Here is a 21151-nt window from a genome sequence, read left to right on the forward strand (position 1 = left end):
AAAAAAAGGCCCACATTCTCAACTGGACAGGGCCCGATTGAACCGGACCGCCAAAGTCCGCAAAACGGATTGAAATCAAGCGCAAGACTTTGATTGCAGCAGATGAAAAAATCATCATCATCATCATCCATTTCATTTCATTTCTAAACAAAATGGATTAGTATGACCGATGCTTCAGAATGGGGTCCAAAATGGCCGACAAATGGAGTTATCTATCCATCCGGGTTGAGCGAACGCTGGCACGTGCGGCTGCCGCTGCTCACCCACAGAAAAACTCTTAAAGTGACCTTGAGAGTTTTGAAATGAGCTTAGAAGTGAAATATATTATTTATAAGCGCCTTTCAAAACTCGAGGTGAAGGAAACAAGTACATTTAGTTCAGATCAGAGCATTGTCATCAAACGGTGAGTCGAGTTTTGCTTTTTTTGAAGGTTGCTGTGCCGATCACCGTTTGGTGTTTGGGAGCCTTTGACTGAGCGGGACAAGGGGACAGAAGCCAGTGTCTTCTTGTGCCGGTCCCAAGCCCGGATAAATACAGAGGCTTGTGTCAGGAAGGGCATCCCACGTCAAAGCTGGGCCAAAACAAACCTCTGAAGATGGAGGACACCGATTGGCTGTGGCGACCCCTTGAAGGGAAAAGCCCAAAGGAGAAGGTAGCCATGTTAAACATTAATCAGTATCAATAGTGCTTTGTATCCAATAGATGGATGAGGGACGTGGAATATGTGTCGGAGTTGTGTTCTTGCAGCCTTTCACCCGTAGGAGGTGAAAGGTTACGTACCAACTGACCAATCCTGCAGGCAGGAGGTGAAAGGTTACAAGATAAAGCAATGCTGCTTGACGGGGACCCAACTTGAGATAGCTCCACTTCCTCCCACCAGAGGAAGGAGAGGGATCCAATCCACTTGATTTCTTTCAGACAAATTGGAAGATGCATGTCGTGTTGCCTCTCTTTAGTGTCACCTGCTGATTTTGAGGACACACCAATATTTTTGGAGCCCAGAGCCACATTTCTGTATACTAACCGCATGTGAGTAACTTGCTGCCTTCTTTGGTTATCCCTCTCGCAACCAACACGCCAATTGTTAGGTTATAACGTTGCGCAATAAGCTCAATACTTAATTCCGTTCATAGTATTTACAATTTTAAAATTCACTGTTGATGCTAATATTAGCCTGTAATATTTTAACCTAACGGGTCACTTAAATTTTTCTGTGGGTGAGACCCGGAAGAACCCGCAAGTCACTCAAATGGAATAGTAAGACAATAGATAGAAAGCTAGCAAGCAAGCCCATAGACAGCCAATAGCTGGCCAGCTCGATAGACTGTTCTTTGAGTCCAATGGATTTTTCCACTACAGAAAAAAATGTATTCATCCTGTTAGGTTGGAATATTGCGCCTATATTTTTGGTGAGCCCAGCCAAAAGAAGCGGCCGCAATTCCCATCACGAGTGACCACGGTCCGCCCGAGACAGGGCGACGCCCCCTGCCATCACTGCGACAAATGAGGAGATGGCGCCACTTTCATCTTCGATTGGATTTATACAACAGCAAAAGGGGGCGGGACCAAAAGCGCTCTTTAGTCCCGGGGGGGGGCGGTCCACCCGAAAGCCGCCTCACTGGTTGTACTTGCCGCGGGCGGCGTTGGGGTTGACCCTGCGGCGGCCGGCGCCGCAGCCGGCGTCCCGCAGCTTGAGGTTGGCGGCGCGGCTGTACACGTCGTTCTGGCAGAAGGGCGAGGCGCCGCCGGCCGCGTAGTCCGGGTCCCACGCGTCCGTCTTCTGCCGGGCTTTTCGCGACAGGCGCTGCTGAGGGAAGCGCTGGTCTTCGCACAGCTGCGGGTTGCGGCTGTGCTTGCCCCCCCGCGGCGCCGGCAAACTGTACTGCCGGCCCCCAAAGCCCGACAAGCGCGGCGGTTAGCTTGGACGGCGAAAAAAAGGAGGGCGCCCGGCACTCGGCACTCATCTTTCTTACCCTGAGGCCGCGCGCGTTCAGCACTTTGGGGTTTCTGGAGAAGTGCATGCGCACGCGTCCGTCCTGGTCCACGCTGACGCTGACCTTCTTCAGCGTTGGGTTGCCGCACTTGGGGCAAAAGCGCCTGCTCATGTCGCCGGTGGTCCTGGCGCACAAACAAGGGCGTCAACGGCGCGCGCGCCCGTCGCTCGCCCTCCCTCGGGCAGCTGGGCGTCGACTCACGCGAAGCAGGCGTGACATCGCAGGACGTAATTGCGAGCCTGTTTGATCAGCATCCCGTTGAGCGAGACCACCTGGAGGCCCATCTGGATCAGGACGTTCTGTCCGCCCGCAAAGAATCACGTGAGCCCGGAGACCGACCGCTCGCGATGGCCAGCGCCGAAGACGCTCACTCACCTGCACGGCAAAGTCGGTGGTCAAACACCCCACTTTGACCTGGGCGGCCGTCGTCCAATCTGACGTCTTCACTTGTCCGATGTTGCTGGGCGTGATCCAACCTCCTGTCGTCGTCGTCGTCTTCTTCTTCTTCTTCTTCTTGGTCCTTCCCGACGGCTTCCGGCGCGCCATCTTCCTCCTACGTGGACAAAGCGTCAAAGAGCCTTACGCTCGCTCCAGCGCGGCGCTACGAGCTAACGGCCGTGGGCGGGACCAGCAGAGCCAGCAGGTGGCGGTCGACGGGCGCCGGGGTTTGCCTCCAGAACAAGAAGCCGTTGAACTGGGCCTCTGTGTCGGGGGGCGTGGCCGGCGCAGGCGGGCTGTTCCTCACTTCCTGTTTGCGTCGGGAACCCTGCCGGGAGAAGACCGCGATGATGCCGGGCCGCCACATTGCAACGCATGTCGCACTTGAATTTGGGCTGCCGCTCCATTTCTCCAACGGATTCATTTTGGGTGGCGCTCGCCACATTTGCCGCTATGTCACTCGAGGGTCAAAGATGACCTCTGACCTCGAAGGGGAAGTGGAATCCGGCCACGTCGACGGGCGTCTCCGGGTGGCGCCGGGTGGCGCTCACTTCCACCTGCAGAGGACAAGCGGAAGGCTGTGGGGACGACCCGGCGGGGGCGCGACTTGGCGGGGGCGCGGTCGGGCGGGGGCGCACCTGGACGCTGGGCTCCTTGCGCAGGTGCCCCGTCCCGACGTGTTCCTCCTCCAGCTGCAACGTCAGCGCCAGGACCTTGATGTCGGTGGCCGACAGGCTGGGATAATCGCCCGTCTTCTTTGAGAATTCCGTCACTGAGGGGGCAACAAAGGCGGCGTCACTCGCGCCGCGCGAGGCGACCCCCGCTAGGCCAACCCCACTCGGCCCGTCCGCGTTCCTGCGCCGCCATTACCAAATCGGATGTGCTGGGATGCAGGCTGGAGCAGGTTGAGCTGGTACGGGAGGAAGGCCAGGCTTCTCCTGGTGGCTTTGTCCCGAATCTCCTCCACCACCTCCTTCGGCGTGTACACCGTTTTTCCGATGTCCTGAAACGTCGAGATTCACGCTTTTCAACCTACAAGTCATCGTTACATCCACTTTTTGGGGCTTCTTTTCCACACTCTCTCTCTCACACACACACACACACACACACTTTCTCTCTCTCCTTTTTCTTTCTCTCCCTTCTCTCTCTCTATTAGTGATGGGAATTGGGGCTCTGTTCACTAAAAGGATCCGGCTCGTTTGGCTTACAAAAGGCTCCTCAGTTTTTTTGTTGCTTAAATTAACTACCAAAAATCATGTAAAATTATGTGAAAAACGAATTACTCATGTAAAAAAATACACTACATCAGATATTTTTATTGATATGGCTTGATTTATATGTGCACAGAGAGCATCCACTAACTTTGACTTTCCCTGTGGTTACTCTGGTCTGATGATCAGCTGTCACTAATTTGCGTTTCATATTAAAAATGCTATCATACCAAGTAGTAAAAAATATATATAATTATTGAATAATAATAACAGCATAATTTGATCACATTTGTCCACCTGTCTATCCTAATTCCCCTTCTCACTGTTTGGCATGTCTGTAATTCTCCCCTCCCTCCTCCACCACAGATATCGACCAATCACGTGCGCGGGGGGGGGGGAGATAGAGGGGAAAAAGGTCAGCTCCCATTTCCGGCTCCTTGTTCGGAACAGGCTCTCTTCGTTCACTTCACAGATCCGGCTCGTTCGCGAACGACACATTGCTCCTCTCTATCTGAGTCTATTCCTTTCTTTCTCCCCCCCGTCTCTCTCTCTCTCTCTCTCTCTCTCTCTCTCTCTCTCTCTCTCTCTCTCTCTCTCTCTCTCTCTCTCTCTCTCTCTCTCTCTCTCTGCCCCCCCCCGACTCACTCTCCAGGCTAATGTTACAGTTGCCACGGAATGATAACAGAGCATGGTCGGGCAAAGTTTGTTTTATGAACGTTAAGGAGAGTGAAAGTCACCTGGAGAGGAGCTTTGTTGAGAAAAGCACCCGCGTCTGCGACAACATGTTCCACTCGGGGCTGCGCCATCTTGGATCGGGGACGTCCAGGACCCGACCAATCAGAGAAGACCTTCGCACAACGTGCTCACGCGCTTGAAGTTGCCAATGGAACAAGAAGAATCCAATGAGGGACGTCCCCGGCCAATCAGACAAGACCTTCGCACCACGTGCTCACGCGCTTCAAGTTGCCAATGGAACAAGAAGAATCCAGTGACGTCGTCCATCACCCCAAACATTCGTTGTCCTTCACAATCTCCCAATGATGCATCAGCAGACAAGCACATGCCTTTTATCCGGCTCGCTGTCCCCTGGCAAATTCCCGGGAAGTCAAACTACAGAAATTGCGATGTTCCTTTCGAGACAGAACCTGGGTTAGGTGAGGCGACTTGAGCGAGTGGCAGACCGGCCGCCATCTTGAGCCGGTAGTCCCGGCGCAGCCAATTGAATGCGATTCACACGCGGTTTGTTTGGATTGAAAAAACGGTCACAGGCGTGGCTACAATCGTTCTTCACCCGAATTGAGACGAAAGTCAATTGAAAACATAGGCGAGGTTTTATCCTTCTGTTTTGAACAACTCCTTTTGCCGAGAACCAAAAGCGCGTGCCAGCTGATGACGAGTTTCTCACGTGACGGTTTGTTGACGTCCGTGTCGCTCCAACAAGATGGCGACTCGCTGGAGCAGCGAGAATGTGGTGCTGGAGTTTCGAGACGCGCAGGTGCCTTTGCTCGCTCTCTTTCTCTTTATTATGGTGGAAATTCGTGTCAAAATTGTGTCATTTTTATTGGTTGCTTGTTTGATATCGTGGTGGAGGACGTCCGACGAGCGGAGATCCATTCCTCGTGCGTTCGAACAAGACTTGTCAAAAGCTATCCTACGTTGCATTCTTGTTTAAACGCAGGGTCCCAGTGTGCCCTTCTTAACACGTTGTGTTGGTGTTGGCAGGCGACCACCATGTCTGTGGACTGCCTGGGCCTGCACGCCGTCCTTTCTGGGTAAGTTTATTTTGTTTCTTTGTGGTTCTTTTGACCCCAAGATGGCCCCGCGAGGTTGGCTGCCTATCCAACAGCTCCCGTCCGTATTCTCTTTTTCGACTTCAGAATCAGAAAGCCTTGAATAGTCCCACAATGGGGACATTTGTCTTGTTCCTTTCATCACCATGCCGCTGTCAAATGTCCATTGATAATCATAATAGAAATAATGAATAGTATTCCTACGCGCCTTTCAAAACTCACAAGGACAGGCACATTTCTCCACTGCGAGACGAATAGAGGCTAATCCAATCCAAGTAACTCACTTGGCCAATATCTCAGTCTGGATTGATGTTTTGAGCAACCACTCCCGAATGACCAACGTCGGGGATTATTCTTATTTTTGGGGGGCCCGGGTGGCGGCCCGGGGGCACTTTCAAACTCGACCGATAGCCAAAATGCGATTTTCAAGAAGGATTTAAGAAGTAGTGATTTGTCGTTCGCGAATGAGCCATCTCTTAGAGCCGGATCTCTGAAGTGAACGAAGAGAGGCGGCGCCGGAAATGGGAGACCACTTTTGTCCTCTATTCCCCGCCCCCAGTCTTCGGTTAAAGCCGCATGTGATTGGTCAAGATCCGTGGTAGAGGACGGACGGGAGAATTCCAGACCCACGCAGCAGTGAGGAGAACGAGGAGTGGTTAGAGAAACAGAAGCATACTGTGAGTAGCACATGAAACAGGAAATTCTGATTGTGAAAAGACTTTCCCAAAGAATCATACCAGAATCATATATGACAAAGAACATACTATAGTCCAAGAACGGGTCAAAAAAAGCCACAGCTGTTTGTCTAGCAACCGACTGCTGGACATTCCGAACCACCACAACCTACAAGTCAGTTACATGCCACTTTATTGAAAATGTCAACGTGGGCACCTCTCTGCTGGATTGTTTTGAGCTCAATGAAAGACACATTTTTGAAAACTTTGCAGAGGAGCTGGGGAGGGAGCTACTTCAGGACGCATGCACTGTTTCGGAGCCATTTGAGCAGCTCACTGGAGATCACACTGGACAAATGTTTGCACTTTATGCTGTGATTATTATTCATTTGTTATCAATTTTACTAGTTGGGATGATAGCATTCTTAAATATGAAAAGCAAATGAGTGACAGCTGATCATCAGACCAGAGTCATGACCGGGAAAGCCAAAGTTAGCATCCACTAACTGTGCACATTGTATTTTTTACACAAGTAATTCGTTTTTCACATAATTTGACATACTTGTTGGTAGTTAATTAATTTAAGGCTCAAAAAAATTGAGGAGCCATTTGGGAGCCAAAAGAACTTTTTAGTGAGCCGCGCCAAAAGAACCGTCTCTCTGAAAAGAGCTGCAATTCCCATCACTACTAAGCAGGTCTTCATGTCTTGTATTTGATTGAAGCAATGTACTCAAGAGGTTCTTCACATGTCTGAACTCTTGAAGCCATCAAAGAGGCTGTCCTCACTTCACCCCCGCACGCAAACGATTCTGAAGAGTAAAGCCATGTGAAGCGAAACAAGTCAGCCACGGCTTGCTCGGGCACCATCGATGGAGCCAGGCTAGCAATTAGCCAGCCGCTGATGTTTGCTGACCCCCGCACCCATCTGGGAAAAAAAGCAGCTTTCTCTTTGCCCCCCGCCAGCCGGCGTTCCCTGTACGTGGTCAGTCTGGAGGCGCCGTCGGAGCTGGCCAGGAAGATGACGCGGCAGAGCAAGTGGGACGTGGGGACCGTCCGGTGGAACCCTCACCGCTCTCAGGCGCACATCTTTGCCGCCTCGGTGCGTGGGCACCCGCACGCCCGCCGCGGCTTCCCGCCGCCCGCTTTCACCAACTCCGTGCGTGCGTGCGTCCGTCTGCCGTTTGCAGAGCAACCAGCGCGTGGACTTGTACTCGTGGAAGGACGGCGGGGGAGGCGTCCACGCGTCGCTGCAGGGACACACGCGTGTCATCAGGTGAGGATGAGGGGTGGGGGGATCACGTGACCGACGCGCCCTTCACCCTCCCCCCTCTGCTCTCCTTCTGTCCATTCCTAGTGACCTGGACTGGTCCTGCTTCGAAGCAGAGTTCCTGGTCAGCAGCTCGGTGGACACGTACATGTACATCTGGGACATCGGGTGAGAAGGACGCCCGCCGTTAGATCAAAATGATTCTTCTGCTCCTACGACGGTGTTGACCGATGATGTTAAATAAGCAGGAATCAAAGTGATGTACAAAAAGATTAACTTTGATTGACACTGTCAGAGAGAAATACCTGTGTGTGTGTATATATATATATATATATATATATATATATATATATATATATATATATATATATATATATATATATATATATATATATATATATATATAGCGGCTGGATAGCTCAGTTGATAAGGCATCGGTTTGGCATATGGAAGACGAGGGTTCGAATCCCACTTGTGGCAGAGAAAATGAGCACAATGACATCATCCAGTCTGGGTCCTTGGGCAAGACCCTTCACGCTAATGCCGGCAGCATTAGCGTGAAGGCAGCACAGCGGCAGATATACAAGGAAGAGTCTCAGGTATGAAAAACTGGACGGCACCAGGCCCGGATATGGTCCACACCTACTGGCTAAAGAAACTCACAGCTCTCCACGAGCGCCTAGCAGCACAAATGAACCAGCTGCTGATGGATGGGACTCACCCAGGATGGCTAACCGAAGGGCGAACAATCCTGATCATGAAGGATTCCTCAAAGGGTGCAGTTCCTTCCAACTATCGGCCAATAACCTGTCTCTCCACAACATGGAAGCTCATGTCAGGCATCATTGCGGCTAAGATAAGTGGACACATGGATCAATACATGAGCAAAGCACAGAAAGGCATTAGTAGAGATACTAGAGGTGCCAAACATCAGCTGCTGGTTGACAGAACAGTCGCTCAAGACTGCAGGTCCCGACATACCAACCTGGATTGATTACAAGAAAGCATATGACTCGATGCCACACACATGGATCAATGAATGCTTGGAGTTGTATAAGGTCAACAGGACCCTGAGAGCCTTCGTTGCAAACTCGATGAGGATGTGGAAAACCACACTTGAAGCCAATGGCAAGCCACTAACGCAAGTGTCCATCAAATGTGGCATATACCAAGGTGATGCACTCTCCCCACTGCTGTTCTGCATAGGACTGAACCCCCTCAGCCAGATAATCGCCAAGACAGGCTATGGATACCGCCTCAGAAATGGAGCTACGATCAGTCACCTCCTCTACATGGATGACATCAAGCTGTATGCTAAGAGCGAAAGGGACATAGACTCCCTGATCCACACAACCAGGATCTACAGCAGTGATATCGGAATGTCATTCGGGCTGGAGAAATGTAGTCGGATGGTGACTAAGAGGGGCAAGGTAGTCCACACTGAAGGGGTCTCACTCACTGAAGGAACAATAGCAGACATTGAAAACAGCTACAAGTACCTCGGTATACCACAGGCCAATGGCAACCTCGAATTAGCAACAAGGAAAGCGGCTACGACCAAATACCTCCAGCGGGTGAGGCAAGTCCTCAGAAGCCAGCTCAATGGCAAGAACAAGACCCGGGCAATAAACAGCTATGCCCTGCCAGTGATCAGATACCCTGCAGGAATAATAAGGTGGCCAAAGGAAGAGATTCAGACCACGGATGTTAAGACCCGAAAACTCCTCACCATGCACGGAGGGTTCCATCCCAAGTCCAGCACCCTGAGACTGTACACAAGCCGTAAGGAAGGAGGCCGGGGACTAGTGAGTGTGAGAGCCACTGTCCAGGATGAAACATCCAAGCTCCATGAATACATCAAAGTGAAGGCTCCAACGGATGATGTACTCAGAGAATGTCTCAGTCAATGGGGAACAGAGGATGAGGTGCTGGAAGAGGGACAATCATGGGAGGAAAAGCCCCTACACGGGATGTACCACCGAACCATAGCAGAAGTGGCTGATCTCAAGAAGTCCTATCAGTGGCTAGAGAGGGCTGGCCTAAAGGACAGCACAGAGGCACTCATCCTGGCTGCCCAAGAGCAGGCCCTGAACACCAGAGCCATAGAGGCAGGGATATACCACACCAGACAAGACCCAAGGTGTAGGTTGTGCAAAGAGGCACCTGAGACAATCCAACACGTAACTGCAGGGTGTAAGATGCTGGCAGGGAAAGCCTACATGGAGCGCCATAACCAGGTGGCTGGCATAGTCTACCGAAACATCTGTGCGGAGTATGGACTGGAAACCCCAAGGTCAAAATGGGAAACAACTCCCAAGGTGGTGGAGAATGACCGAGCAAAAATCCTGTGGGACTTCCAGATACAGACTGACAAGATGGTAATGGCCAACCAACCAGATATCGTGGTCATAGATAAAGGGGAAAGGAAAGCCGTTGTCGTGGATGTAGCGGTCCCGAGTGATGGGAACATCAGAAAGAAGGAACATGAGAAAATCGAGAAATACCAAGGGCTCAGAGAGGAGCTGGAGAGAGCCTGGAAGGTAAAGGTGACAGTCGTGCCTGTGGTGGTCGGAGCACTTGGGGCAGTGACCCCCAAACTCGACGAGTGGTTGCAACAGATCCCGGGAACAACATCGGATATCTCGGTCCAGAAAAGCGCAGTGCTGGGAACAGCACGGATACTGCGCAGAACCCTCAAGCTTCCTGGCCTCTGGTAGAGGACCCGAGCTGAAATGGGGACAGACACCACCCATGGTGGGTGAGACGAGGATTTTATATATATATATATATATATATATATATATATATACAGTAAAGTCTCGTTATGTCGATATCGGATATATCGATAGTCCCGGTTATATGGACATTTTTTCGGACTCCCTTGAATATCGATATAACGAGACTTTACTGTATATATATATATACAAAATACATTTTTATTTTTCACAATAATTTTCAAGCAGTCGTTGAAGCTGTACAAGGATAAAAAACAGGAAATGGTCATGCAATCCTGAGGCTGATAAAGAAGCACCACCTGCTACAGGAGATGCGAGCACATTTCGGCCTGTGTTCTTCCGTCACGGCTCAGTTCGGGGCCGCCACAAAAATGGACAAAATGCCACACCAACGGACCGCCAGGACCAATGTCAGGCAGGCGCTACCGAATCCAGCAGACATTTAAACAGCCTCCTCTCCCGTCACAAGCAACTCTCCAAATAGCAACTCAGATAGAAGTGTCCAGCGCCTCCCCGCACCTCCCTTAATGATGTGGAAGGAAATACAGTGATACCTCGGTTTACGAACCCCTTGGCTTATGAACTTTTTTGTTTACGAATGTTAAATTGTTGAAAATTTTACTTTGGCATACAAACTATTTTTCGGGATACACACTGAGCGCCACTATGAGTGACGTGTCGTTCGGAAACTAGACCGTTCTCCTAAAAAGGTAATGGCAGTCGACTTTTTTGTCTTCTATTCTCCGCCCCCATTCTTCGGTTAAAGCCACGTGATTGGTCAAGAACACAGCAGTGAGGGAAGGTTAAACACTAAAGAGACAGGCAGATGACAGAGAGACAGAGTGACAAAATGGATAGAAAACATAGTGAAATTTGAACTCGTTTTAACTTTCTTAATAGTTCAAAGGCAGAGTGTATACTGCAAAGTTAAAATATCCCATCAATCAGGCTCCACAAACAACCCGCACAAGCCATATGTACACTTGATGCAAGCTATCAACCCAGCGAAACAGAACACAATTGATGAGGAACAAGGTAAATGATGGCAGAGAAAGCACCTCCAATGGATCATTCCTCAAGATGGCGAAAGAAGAAGGCTACGTTCCACATCAAGTGTTTCATGCTGATGAAAACGGCCATTCCATTAAGCCATCGACCATCACAAAGGTCAATAAAACCACTTTTTATACTGTACAGTTTATTTCTTGAATTATAAAACCATAGCACATTTATTATAGATAAAATAAGGTACATTTTGTGTAGTTTTAAGGCTTAGAAAGTTAGAAAGTTATGTTTTATGGGGACCTGGGAACCGATTATTTTCATTTGAATGGTTTCCCATGTGAAATGATTTTTTTGGAGACACAATTTTCACCTTACACACTCTGTCTGGGAACCAATTATGTTATTAAGCCAAGGTATCACTGTAGAAAAGATGTTTGAAATGTGTTGGTAGAGCAAATTGCTCGAAGAGCCAGCTCACCTTTGTCTTTGTTCTCCCCGCAGAGATACGCGCAAACCCGCCGTGGCGCTCTCTGCAGTCGGTAAGCGCCGAGCAGGTGGACGAGCGGCCGAGCGGAAGCGCCCCGGCGCACGCGCGCCCGGCCGATGCTAAGCTAACATGTCGCCGGGGACCTTTTTGTTGATTTTGTCAGCCGGCGCGTCGCAGGTCAAGTGGAACCGGCGCAACCGCAGCGTGTTGGCGTCCAGTCACGACGGCGACGTGCGCATCTGGGACAGACGGGTGGGTGAGAGCGGACGCCGGCGGCCCAGCGACAAACGCCACCAAGCGTGGGCTCTTTGCGCCTTTGCAGAAGCCTGAGGCGGCCTGCGAATACGTGGCTGCGCACCTGTCCAAGATCCACGGGCTGGACTGGCACCCGGAGCACGAGTTCATCCTGGCCACCAGCAGCCAGGACAACTCGGTCAGGGTGGGTGGGCCGCCCGCCGCTCGCCGCTCGCCGTCATCCTCCTCGTCCTCGTCGGTGACATTGGATGTTGTGCGCGTGCAGTTTTGGGACTTCCGGCAGCCCAGGAAGTACTTGAACATCCTGTCGTGTCAGGTTCCTGTGTGGAAGGCGCGATACACGGTGAGGACGCCGTTTGTTTGTCCGTCCGTCCGTCTGTCTGTGGTGTTTGTCCAACGTTTGCCTGCGCGCCGCCTTTAGCCCTTCTCCAATGGGCTGGTGACGGTGATGGTTCCTCAGCTGCGGCGCGAGAACAGTCTCCTGCTCTGGTCCACGCTAGACCTGAACAGCCCGGTGCACGCCTTTGTGGGACACGACGACGTGGTGCTGGAGTTCCAGTGGAGGCCGCAGATGGAAGGCCAAGGTGGCGCTCGCTAACATGCACGCACGCACGCACGCACGTACGCCAACTCGCCTTTTGAAATGCGGCATTGGCATTTTGGGACAGCATTGTTTGTTTTGCTTCCGGCTTTAGAACACAACACAGCCAAGCATTGTAACAGGGATGACAATTTTCTGCCCATCTGTGGATTACCCACTTTTTCAGACTAAAATGACCAGAAAAAAACAAAGATGTATTCAGATTTTTTTCGCTGTTCATTTCCTGTTTCTGCATGTGTTGGCGGAAAGCGCCAGTTCAATCAAAGTCAAAGTCAGCTTTGTTTGACAATAAAGCTGACTTTGACTTTGATTGGGTGATGTTGACATAGGTGCCGTTGATGTCGAAACAGGTAAACGCCCCTTTTGAATAATAAGACGAGTAAAAAAAAATCAACTTGAATGGAGAGAAGGATTGGCCTTTGTGGAGAGAACAGCTTCTAATTTGATAGATTGTAATTGGCAATGAAACAATCCCATGGATGAAAGAGTTGAATGTCAGTGGCACGATGACAAGCCCCATGCTAACATTAACATCAATATACTTCTGCGAGAGGCAGCAGAAAGCAAGCGTGCAAGCTAATGAGCCGTGTGCAGGCTAGCTAGCAGTCGCCTTGCCTCTCTACCCGGCAACTTGACTTTTACTCCCATAGTTTGGCTGGATTTTTACCAATCATTGGGAACAGAAAACCATTCATATTCACGGCGAGTGAATTGTTATCACAAAGTTGCCTTTTCAAGAATACTTTTTTCTCATTTGTCATTCTCATCCCTGTTTTAAGGCCACGCCTGGCGACCGTTCAATTCTGGCCGCACGCAACAAGTGCACCGAGACCTGCGTGGTGACGCTCGGCAGTTTTTGTCTCTCCAAACTAACAAATGGAACTTGTCGCCTGAGCCCATTTGTGGCCAAAGATGGAATGCGAGTCGCCAGGCATGGCGTCGTGTCGGCGTCAACATTAGGCCGCTTTGAGCATTTGGAGAGCTTGAAACGCTTGCTGGTGCCTAATTTACACTTGCGACAGGAAGTGGGCGGCCAGCTTTCCATTGGCTTTTGCCGTTGCCCCCCCCCCCCCCCCCCAATCGCCTGAAAACGGGATGGACGGTTTGACGCAGGTTCTGGTTTGTTGGTCAGGTTGCGCCGACTTCCAGCTGGTGACCTGGTCCAGAGATCAAACGCTGAGGATCTGGAGGGTGGACCCGCAGCTGCAGAAGGTCAGGCAACCTTGACCCGCTCGGCGCGGCACTCGTCCCGAGGTCTCATCGCCGTTGCCGTTGTGGGCCCGCAGCTGTGCCTCAGCGACCTGGCGGACCAGCCCGCGGCAGACAAGTCGCCGACGGACAGGTCGCCGACGGACAGGTCGCCGACGGACAGGTCGCCGTCGGATAGGTCGCCGACGGACAAGTTGTCGGCGGCCGCCGGTCCCGAGGGACGGCGCGCCAGGATGGCCGGCGGGCCTCATCTGCACGGTGGCGCACCCCCTCCTTCCAGGGACGGGCTTGGGGCAAGCGGAGCGGCGCTCGGCGTCCTCCGTGACGGCTCCTTGCGTCTCAGCCGCGCTCCGTCGCACTTGGTCCCTTTCAGATGGAGACGGCGCGTCCGGTCCGGGCGGCGGACGGGACTCGGCGGCGTCTTCCGGTCTGGCTCAGACACTCCAGCAGGAATTCTCTCTGGTCAACCTGCAGATCCGCAACGTTAACGTGGAGGTGAGCCGGCGGCAGGGAGGGGCGGGGCCGCGGCGGGCGCCGCCTCCCGCCTCACTCACCCCTCGGTCCCTTTTCTGACGCGGCGCAGATGGACGCGGTCAACTGCAGCTGCGTGGTGGCGGCCCACTTTGCCGCTCAGCAGGTCCGCCTGCTCATCAAGTTCCCGGGCCAGTACCCCAACAACAGCGCCCCCACCTTCCAGTTCATCTCCCCGACCAGCATCTCCGCCGACATGAAGACAAAGATCCTCAAGGTGGGCGGCACCACCACCCGCACCCCCAAAGGGCGCCATCTTGACATGCATGTCTGGTCTTTCAGATCCTGACTGACGTGTCCCTGCAGAAGGTGAAGAGGAACCAGAACTGCCTGGAACCTTGCGTCCGGAAGCTGGTGTCCTGTCTGGAGTCTGACGTGGTGAGGGCGGGGACAGGGGTGTCGGATTGGATGAGACAAGAGCTTCTCCAACGCCTCCCGGTGGTTGTGGCAGGAAGACGGCCCGTCCTCGGGACCGTTTGTGCTGTCCAATCCGGTGGCTCCGACGCTGCAGGCCTTCCCGCGAGCGGTCAACACCTACGGGTCCTACCAGGTCAGCCCTCGTCCCGCGCCAGCTCCGCCTCTTTTTTGGTCACGGATCCGCCGGCGCCGTTTTTTGTGGTGGCTTTGCTTGACAGGCTCCTCCCGCCAGGACGCCAACATCCCCTTCCCGCGCACGTCGGGGGCCCGCTTCTGCGGCGCCGGCTGCCTGGTTTACTTCACCCGGCCCATCGGCATGCACCGCGTGGCCCCGCCCACCGAGCCCACGCCCAGGTGGGGCCGCCGCGCTGCGCCCGCACGGCCGCTCTTTTGATGCGTTTGTCCGTTTGCCAGGTCGCTGTCGGCTCTGTCGGCCTACCACAGCGGCGTGCTGACGCCCATGAAGATCCGCTCCGAGTCGCAGAACGCGTTGCGGCTCTACGGCGGCAGCCCCACCCGAGCCGACAAAGACGCCGTCTCCATTTCCTCCTTCTACTACAAAGAGCGGGTGACGTGCACACACACACACACACACAAGTCAACCAAAAGTCACAGAGGGGGAGGGGCGCGCGAATGCAACGCTGGTGACCCCCCCCCCCCCCCCCCCCCCCCCCCCCCCCCCCCCCCCCGTTCACAGAAATCGCGGCGCTTCAAGACCAAGCGGGACCTCGGCGAGGGCAGCGGCCGCTCCCTCAAGTTGGCGGGGAAGGTCATCGTCCAGGAAATTTCCTGCCTGCTTCCCGTCCACAAAGTCCTAGGAGAGAATTACATGTGAGTGGGCGGAGCCCGCCGCACGCCATCCGTCAGGCCAAGAGCCCGCGTTCGCCGCTTGACGGTGTCGTAACGTCGACCTCCCCAGCCTGAACGCGAGCGACACCAACGACACGTGTCAGAAGAACGCCGCCGCCGCACTGGCCGCCGGCCGCCGAGACGTGGCCAAGGTAGGTGGCGGCGTGGCGTTGGCGGAGGCGTGGCGCCTGCACACGCAGGTCCCCCTTAATCCTCACCCCTTCAGGTCTGGGCCCTGGCCTCGGCGGCCACCCATCGGGGCCTGAGTCCCGACCCGGACCCGGACGCCGACGCGCCCTGGGCCAGTCATCCCTTCGGACGCAAGCTGCTGCACACGCTGTGAGTCGCCGCCGACGGGCTACGGGACTGCACACGCTACCCCCCCCCAACCCTCCACCGCTGTGCTTCCCCCAAAGCGTGGAGCACTACAGTCACATGAGCGACGTGCAAACGCTCGCCATGCTGTGCAGCGTCTTCGCCGAGTCGGGCCCTGCCCCACGGCCCCGCCCCTCCTCGCGCTACGTAAGTACGGACGCGCGGGCGGCACCCGGGGACCCGGGAAGTGACGCCTCGCCGCTCGCCTCCATACCGATGGCGTGTCGGGACGCCTCGGAACATGCCGGCGCCCGCGGCGAGTCCCCCGACGACGCCCGCCGCGGCCACCGGGGACACGCTGACCGGCAGGAGCCAGAGCGGCACGACATGAACAAAAGGTGAAAATGCGCCGTCGCCCACCCCGGCGTTCCTCCTCCCCTGGCGGGCCCCCATGTGACAGAGCTCCGCCCCCGCCCGGCGCCCATGTGACGGAGCCCCGCCCCCCCGCAGGCTTTTGGACCCGAGCAACACGGCGCAATTCGACGAGTTCAAGAAATGCTACGCGGAAATTCTGTATCGCTGGAACCTGCGAGACAAGCGGGCCGACGTGCTCAAGTTCGCCCGACGCCCGCCCGAGCCGCACCAGGGCGTGGGTAGGTGGGCGGCGCCCGACCCTTGACCCTTGACTCCCTTCCACCATCCCACGACGCCACTTTTGCTTTCAGAGTTGTGCGTGCTGTGCGGCCACTGCGGGAGTCGGAGTGGCGGCACCCAGTGCGCCGCCTGCCGGCGTCTCAGCTTCCAGTGCGCCGTGTGTCACGTGTCGGTGAGAGGCTCCTCCCACTTCTGCCTCAGCTGCGGCCACGGCGGCCACACGCCTCACATGTTGGACTGGTTCCGGCGCCGCGAGCAGTGCCCCGCCGGTTGCGGCTGCCGCTGCTTGCGGCAGAGCCGCTTCTGACCGGCGGCGAGCGAGCGGTCGGCGGCGAGCTGACGGCCGAAAAGGGGATGGACGGGCAGGCGGGCCGGCGCGCGCTCGCATTAAAAGATTGATTGAGGGTGAATTTCGGACCTTCTCTCCCGATCTTCCTTTGGACCACCTGAACGATTGCCAATTGATCGTGAGGGCGCCCGCCCGACTTTTAATCATCATCATAAAAATAATCATACATTTTATTTGAAGCGCCTTTCAAAGCTCTCAAGGTCACAGTCACAGACAAGCATAGATACAATAAGAACTAAAAGACAATTCTAAATAGAATACAATCAACCAAATACAATTATAAGTAGAAACAAGAGATAAATGCACTTGTGTGTGTGTGGCTTTTGAGATGGGACTTGAAGGTGGGCAGGAAGTGAGTTTCATAGTTTGGGGGCAGAGCACCTGAAAGCGCTGTCCCCCATCGTGCTGAGATGGGCAAGGTGGGCACACGGACGTGTAGGGAGGAAGAGGATCTGAGGGAACGAGGGGGAATAGAAATTTCAAGAAGGTCAGATAGGTATGGGGCGGGAAAGGTTATGGACTGCGCAAAATGAAGAAAGAAGAAGAGAGAAGAGAGAGAGGGGGGGGGGGAGATGTTTTTAGAACCGGACTGCGAGAAAGCGGCGGATTTGTACCCTCCTAGTTCGACACACAGCGAGGGGAAAGTGGTGTCTTTGACTGGATTCGTAGCCGATTGACTTGTAAAAGCGAACGGTGGAAGACCGAACGGAACTCGGATTGGGACTCGACGGATGTATCTCCTGTGTCATTGAGGACGTCGCTCGAGGAACTCGTGAAATATGGCGTGGGACATTCATCTTTGAGTCCGCTGGGCTTCCCAAACTCCTGCTTCCACCACCAAGTAGAAGTGGCTTTTGCCATAGCGATTGTGGACCGTCGGGGTGAGTATTAAAGACGTAAAGCCCTCGATCTTGAGGGCTGACTGTCGCCTTCGTTTGATTGTGTATGGAATGCCGTTGTGTACGTGTAGGTTGACGCTACGGGAAAATAGCGTCTGCTGGCGTGGTTCCACTGGGGGTAAGGTTGCATAACGAGATACAGTACTCACCTTGATTATTTTCTGGTCACACACACTCTTACCCCGGAAACCCAAACTTATTTCCCAGGGAGTAGTGTCAGCAAATTAACTATTAGTCTGAGATGCCGTGGAACAAAAACGGCTGACTGTTTTTATTATCTTTCAGATCCAGTAAGCTACGGAGCCCCTAAGGGGACATCGAAGAAAAAAAAACTTTGCGAGATCTCGCAAAACTTTGCGTTCCCTCGCAAAACTTTGCATTCTCTCGCAAAACTTTGCATTCCCTCGCAAAACTTTGCATTCCCTCGCAATACTTTTGCAAGATCTCGCATTCTTTGCGAGATCTTGCAAAGAATGCGAGATATCGCAATCTTTTTTTAAAAAATACGCATACATGTACTTCCGGTTCATCGTCAGTGTAACCGAAAACAACAAACATGGAGCCTTTTCACCCGTTCTTTCCTTTCATCCAGTTTTACTTTAAAATTGGCTTGAAATACAAAGATATAAAATCCGTTCTTGAGATTAAACACGGCTTACTAATAAGTGAAAGACATTTGAAGCGTGTGGTGAACAAAAGTGCACTATTTCGCCGAAAAACGTTCGATGACTTGGGCGTCTTGGTTGACTTTATTCACAACCAGTTGCAGAATTCCGGACAACTACACGGTTACAGGTGGATGTACAGTAAGTGCAGAGAACATGGGCTTCTTGTCAGGAAAGAGGATGTTCGTCTGGTCCTGAAAGAGTTGGATCCGAGAGGAGTGTCTTTAAGGCAAGCAAGACGTCTGAGACGACGAAACTACTTCTCGAAAGGGCTGAATTTTATTTGGCATATGGATTCATATGACAAACTGAAACCGTTTGGAATTTGCATCAATGGAGCTATTGATGGCTTTTCAAGGAAAATGATGTGGCTCAATGTCTACACAACAAGTAGTGACCCGAAGTTAATTGGAGGTTACTACATTGAAGTTGTGCACCGTTTGGGAGGTTGTCCTCGAATCGCTCGAGCTGATTTGGGGACTGAAAATGGTCGTTAAAGGCTTCCAGCGATTCCTGGTGCCCATACTGCCAGGCAGCACCCTTGACAGTTACTTGGATGGAGCCAGCACCGCCAATCAAAGATTCGCGGCCAAAGCATGCGAATCTTCGCAGCCAATGCATGGAATTCTGGTTATCAGTCTTCAAAGACCTCAGAGACAATGGCTTCTTTGATGGTGGATTTCTGGACAAAAGCATCCTGCAATTTTGTTGCATGGGACTTATTCAGGTGAGTTCATATATTCTGTAGCTCCATTTATGAAATATGTATTTTTGTATTTGAGAGGGTGTTGATGGGACACAAAAGAAGGTAAATAATCGGATAGTGGAAAGAAGATAGTGGTCTGTGTGTGTGGGGACATTGGGTGAAGGTGAAATGATCAAGGAAAAGATGAAGGAAAAGTGGGGATGGGCAGAGTAGTAAACATGAGTGACGAGTGTAAGGTAGAAAGGAGGGAGCAGGGAGAGAAAAGCAGTCTAATTCTATAATTTCTTGCTCATAAGAGCTGCTATGACTGTGCAACTCTTCCTAAATCTGTCTGTATATGCGCACCAAATCCAGCAGGCATTTAAACAGCTTCTTCCCTCAAGCAATTAACTCTCTAAAAAGTAACCCAAATAGAACTGTATAGTGCCTCCATTTTTTGATGAGACTAGTGCAGCGTGTTCTACAGGAGACAATTTCCTTGTGTGTACTACATACTTGGCAAAAAAGATGATTCTGATTCTGATCTTATTCTCAACAGGATGAGTTGGATGATACTGCCCGTGTTTGGAACAGCCATCTCATCAGGCCCTCAAAGAACATAAATGTCCCCAGTGGTCGGCCCAACGTGATGTATTCTTTACCTGAACTTTATGGCACAAGGGACTTCCTCTCCACAGTTGACAATGAACAAGTTCAACTATGCAAAAGCCAGTGTGTCTTCCGTTTAACTATGCCTTGTGATCCGGATGTACAGTAAAGTCTCGTTATATCGATAGTCCCGGTTATATCGATAGTCCCGGTTATATCGATACTATTTCTATGCACGCACGGAGAAACTTACATGCAAACAGGGTCGGATATATCGATAGTCCCGGTTATATCGATATTTTTTCGGATTCCCTTGAATATCGATATAACGAGACTTTACTGTATTTGTATTGTGTGCTTCCTTAATGGCCCAGTCTGGTCTGATGCCACCAAAAGAGCCGTATCAGGCTGTGAACTTGTACTTGCACCTCAGAGAGGCCCTTACTGCAATTCTAAATTAGAAGCATGATGTTTTCAGGGGTCAGAGACATTAACCTTTGGTGAAAGCATTTTTGTTTCCGTATACCAGTCATACTGGAATTATATTACATTAAAATTTAAACATGAATTACTCAAAGCAATAACCATATATTTTTGGTGTGTGTTTGGGTGAAACCATTTTATGGCTCCTCAACTAGTTCGAAGTAACATTTAATGAAGGCTGAATCCGACGACCATTGCCATTTCTTCAACCCTTTGTTCATCATTTCTTTTATCACTTCACTTTAAATGGATTATTGGGATACATTTGAGGACGAATAATATATAGCAATCACAATTTAAATATTTTTTTTTCTGCTGTTTTTGTTACTGTATAAGGAAAGCATATTTGATCAATATGAAATGTTCATTTGTCAAATCATTCTGGGTGTCAATAAATATACTGTCTTGGTTGCTGATTTTAACCACAAATACTTAACCAATGTGGATCTGAATAGTATTCCTGCACCCCAGTACACAATCACTTGCCTGTAAATGATAACATAATTGTCACTCTTCAATTTCGTCAGCAGGTGGTGTCTTGTGTTTAAAAAAAACATGAATTATTTGGAACAAATTTTATTAACATTGACAAATTGGTATGAACAGCAATCACAAACATATAAATGGAATACAATATCAAGTACAAAAATAATTGCTTTTGTTTGAACAGTGCAAATATTTGCAACATTACATGACATATCAACTTCAAACCTTTAGGTCAAACTGAAAGTGGCACCATATCCGAAACCATTAGGAGAATAAGTGATATGGAAAATGGAATGAATGAATAATAACCATGAAATCAATTGTAGACACAAATGCAAAATACAACTGTAGACTGCCCTATGCAAGGTTGACCATGACAGATGTTTTACATCTCAAAGTACAAATAATGAAATGCTCCTAAACTGATGTGTGTGCATGTGTGTGTAGACATAAGAGAGTCAATCAATCAATTGCGCACTTTCTCCCACCATGTTGGTGACAGATGAATGAGCTTCACTGCATTCATCCAAATGAGATGTTGGA

General features: G+C 51.5%; 2 protein-coding genes across 2 annotated transcripts; one reads left to right on the forward strand and one right to left on the reverse strand.

The window, feature by feature from the left end:
• Positions 1 to 85: 85 nt before the first annotated feature.
• On the reverse strand, positions 86 to 4593 carry nob1 (NIN1 (RPN12) binding protein 1 homolog). Its single transcript, XM_088993152.1, is given in 10 exon segments — positions 86 to 1882; positions 1974 to 2118; positions 2196 to 2293; positions 2370 to 2475; positions 2477 to 2547; positions 2623 to 2760; positions 2918 to 2989; positions 3071 to 3204; positions 3303 to 3435; positions 4381 to 4593. Coding segments are annotated over 10 exon segments (1233 nt in total). The 5' UTR covers positions 4450 to 4593; the 3' UTR covers positions 86 to 1615.
• A 94-nt stretch (positions 4594 to 4687) lies between these two features.
• On the forward strand, positions 4688 to 20538 carry wdr59 (WD repeat domain 59). Its single transcript, XM_088993144.1, has 24 exons — positions 4688 to 5138; positions 5366 to 5415; positions 7071 to 7206; positions 7295 to 7380; positions 7462 to 7542; positions 11616 to 11653; positions 11765 to 11853; positions 11924 to 12040; positions 12122 to 12199; positions 12278 to 12440; positions 13590 to 13669; positions 13744 to 13924; positions 14040 to 14161; positions 14250 to 14414; positions 14480 to 14575; positions 14649 to 14747; positions 14847 to 14968; positions 15029 to 15182; positions 15312 to 15445; positions 15534 to 15615; positions 15690 to 15802; positions 15880 to 16176; positions 16289 to 16431; positions 16504 to 20538. Exons 1-24 carry the CDS (start codon positions 5085 to 5087, stop codon positions 16737 to 16739), a joined length of 2916 nt encoding a protein of 971 aa, XP_088849270.1. The 5' UTR covers positions 4688 to 5084; the 3' UTR covers positions 16740 to 20538.
• Positions 20539 to 21151: the final 613 nt, after the last annotated feature.

The sequence above is a fragment of the Hippocampus bargibanti genome, linkage group LG03, assembly GCF_051943395.1.
Source record: "Hippocampus bargibanti isolate YZ-2025 linkage group LG03, ASM5194339v1, whole genome shotgun sequence".
Taxonomy (NCBI): domain Eukaryota; kingdom Metazoa; phylum Chordata; class Actinopteri; order Syngnathiformes; family Syngnathidae; genus Hippocampus; species Hippocampus bargibanti.

What these genes read in the sequence shown, in the direction of transcription:
- wdr59 (XM_088993144.1), top strand. Translation starts at nt 5,085, where the DNA reads ATGGCGACTCGCTGGAGCAGCGAGAATGTGGTGCTGGAGTTTCGAGAC. An exon ending in CGCACATCTTTGCCGCCTCG is followed by an intron (nt 7,207 to 7,294) that starts GTGCGTGGGCAC and finishes TGCCGTTTGCAG; the next exon opens with AGCAACCAGCGCGTGGACTT. An exon ending in TGCGCATCTGGGACAGACGG is followed by an intron (nt 11,854 to 11,923) that starts GTGGGTGAGAGC and finishes GCGCCTTTGCAG; the next exon opens with AAGCCTGAGGCGGCCTGCGA.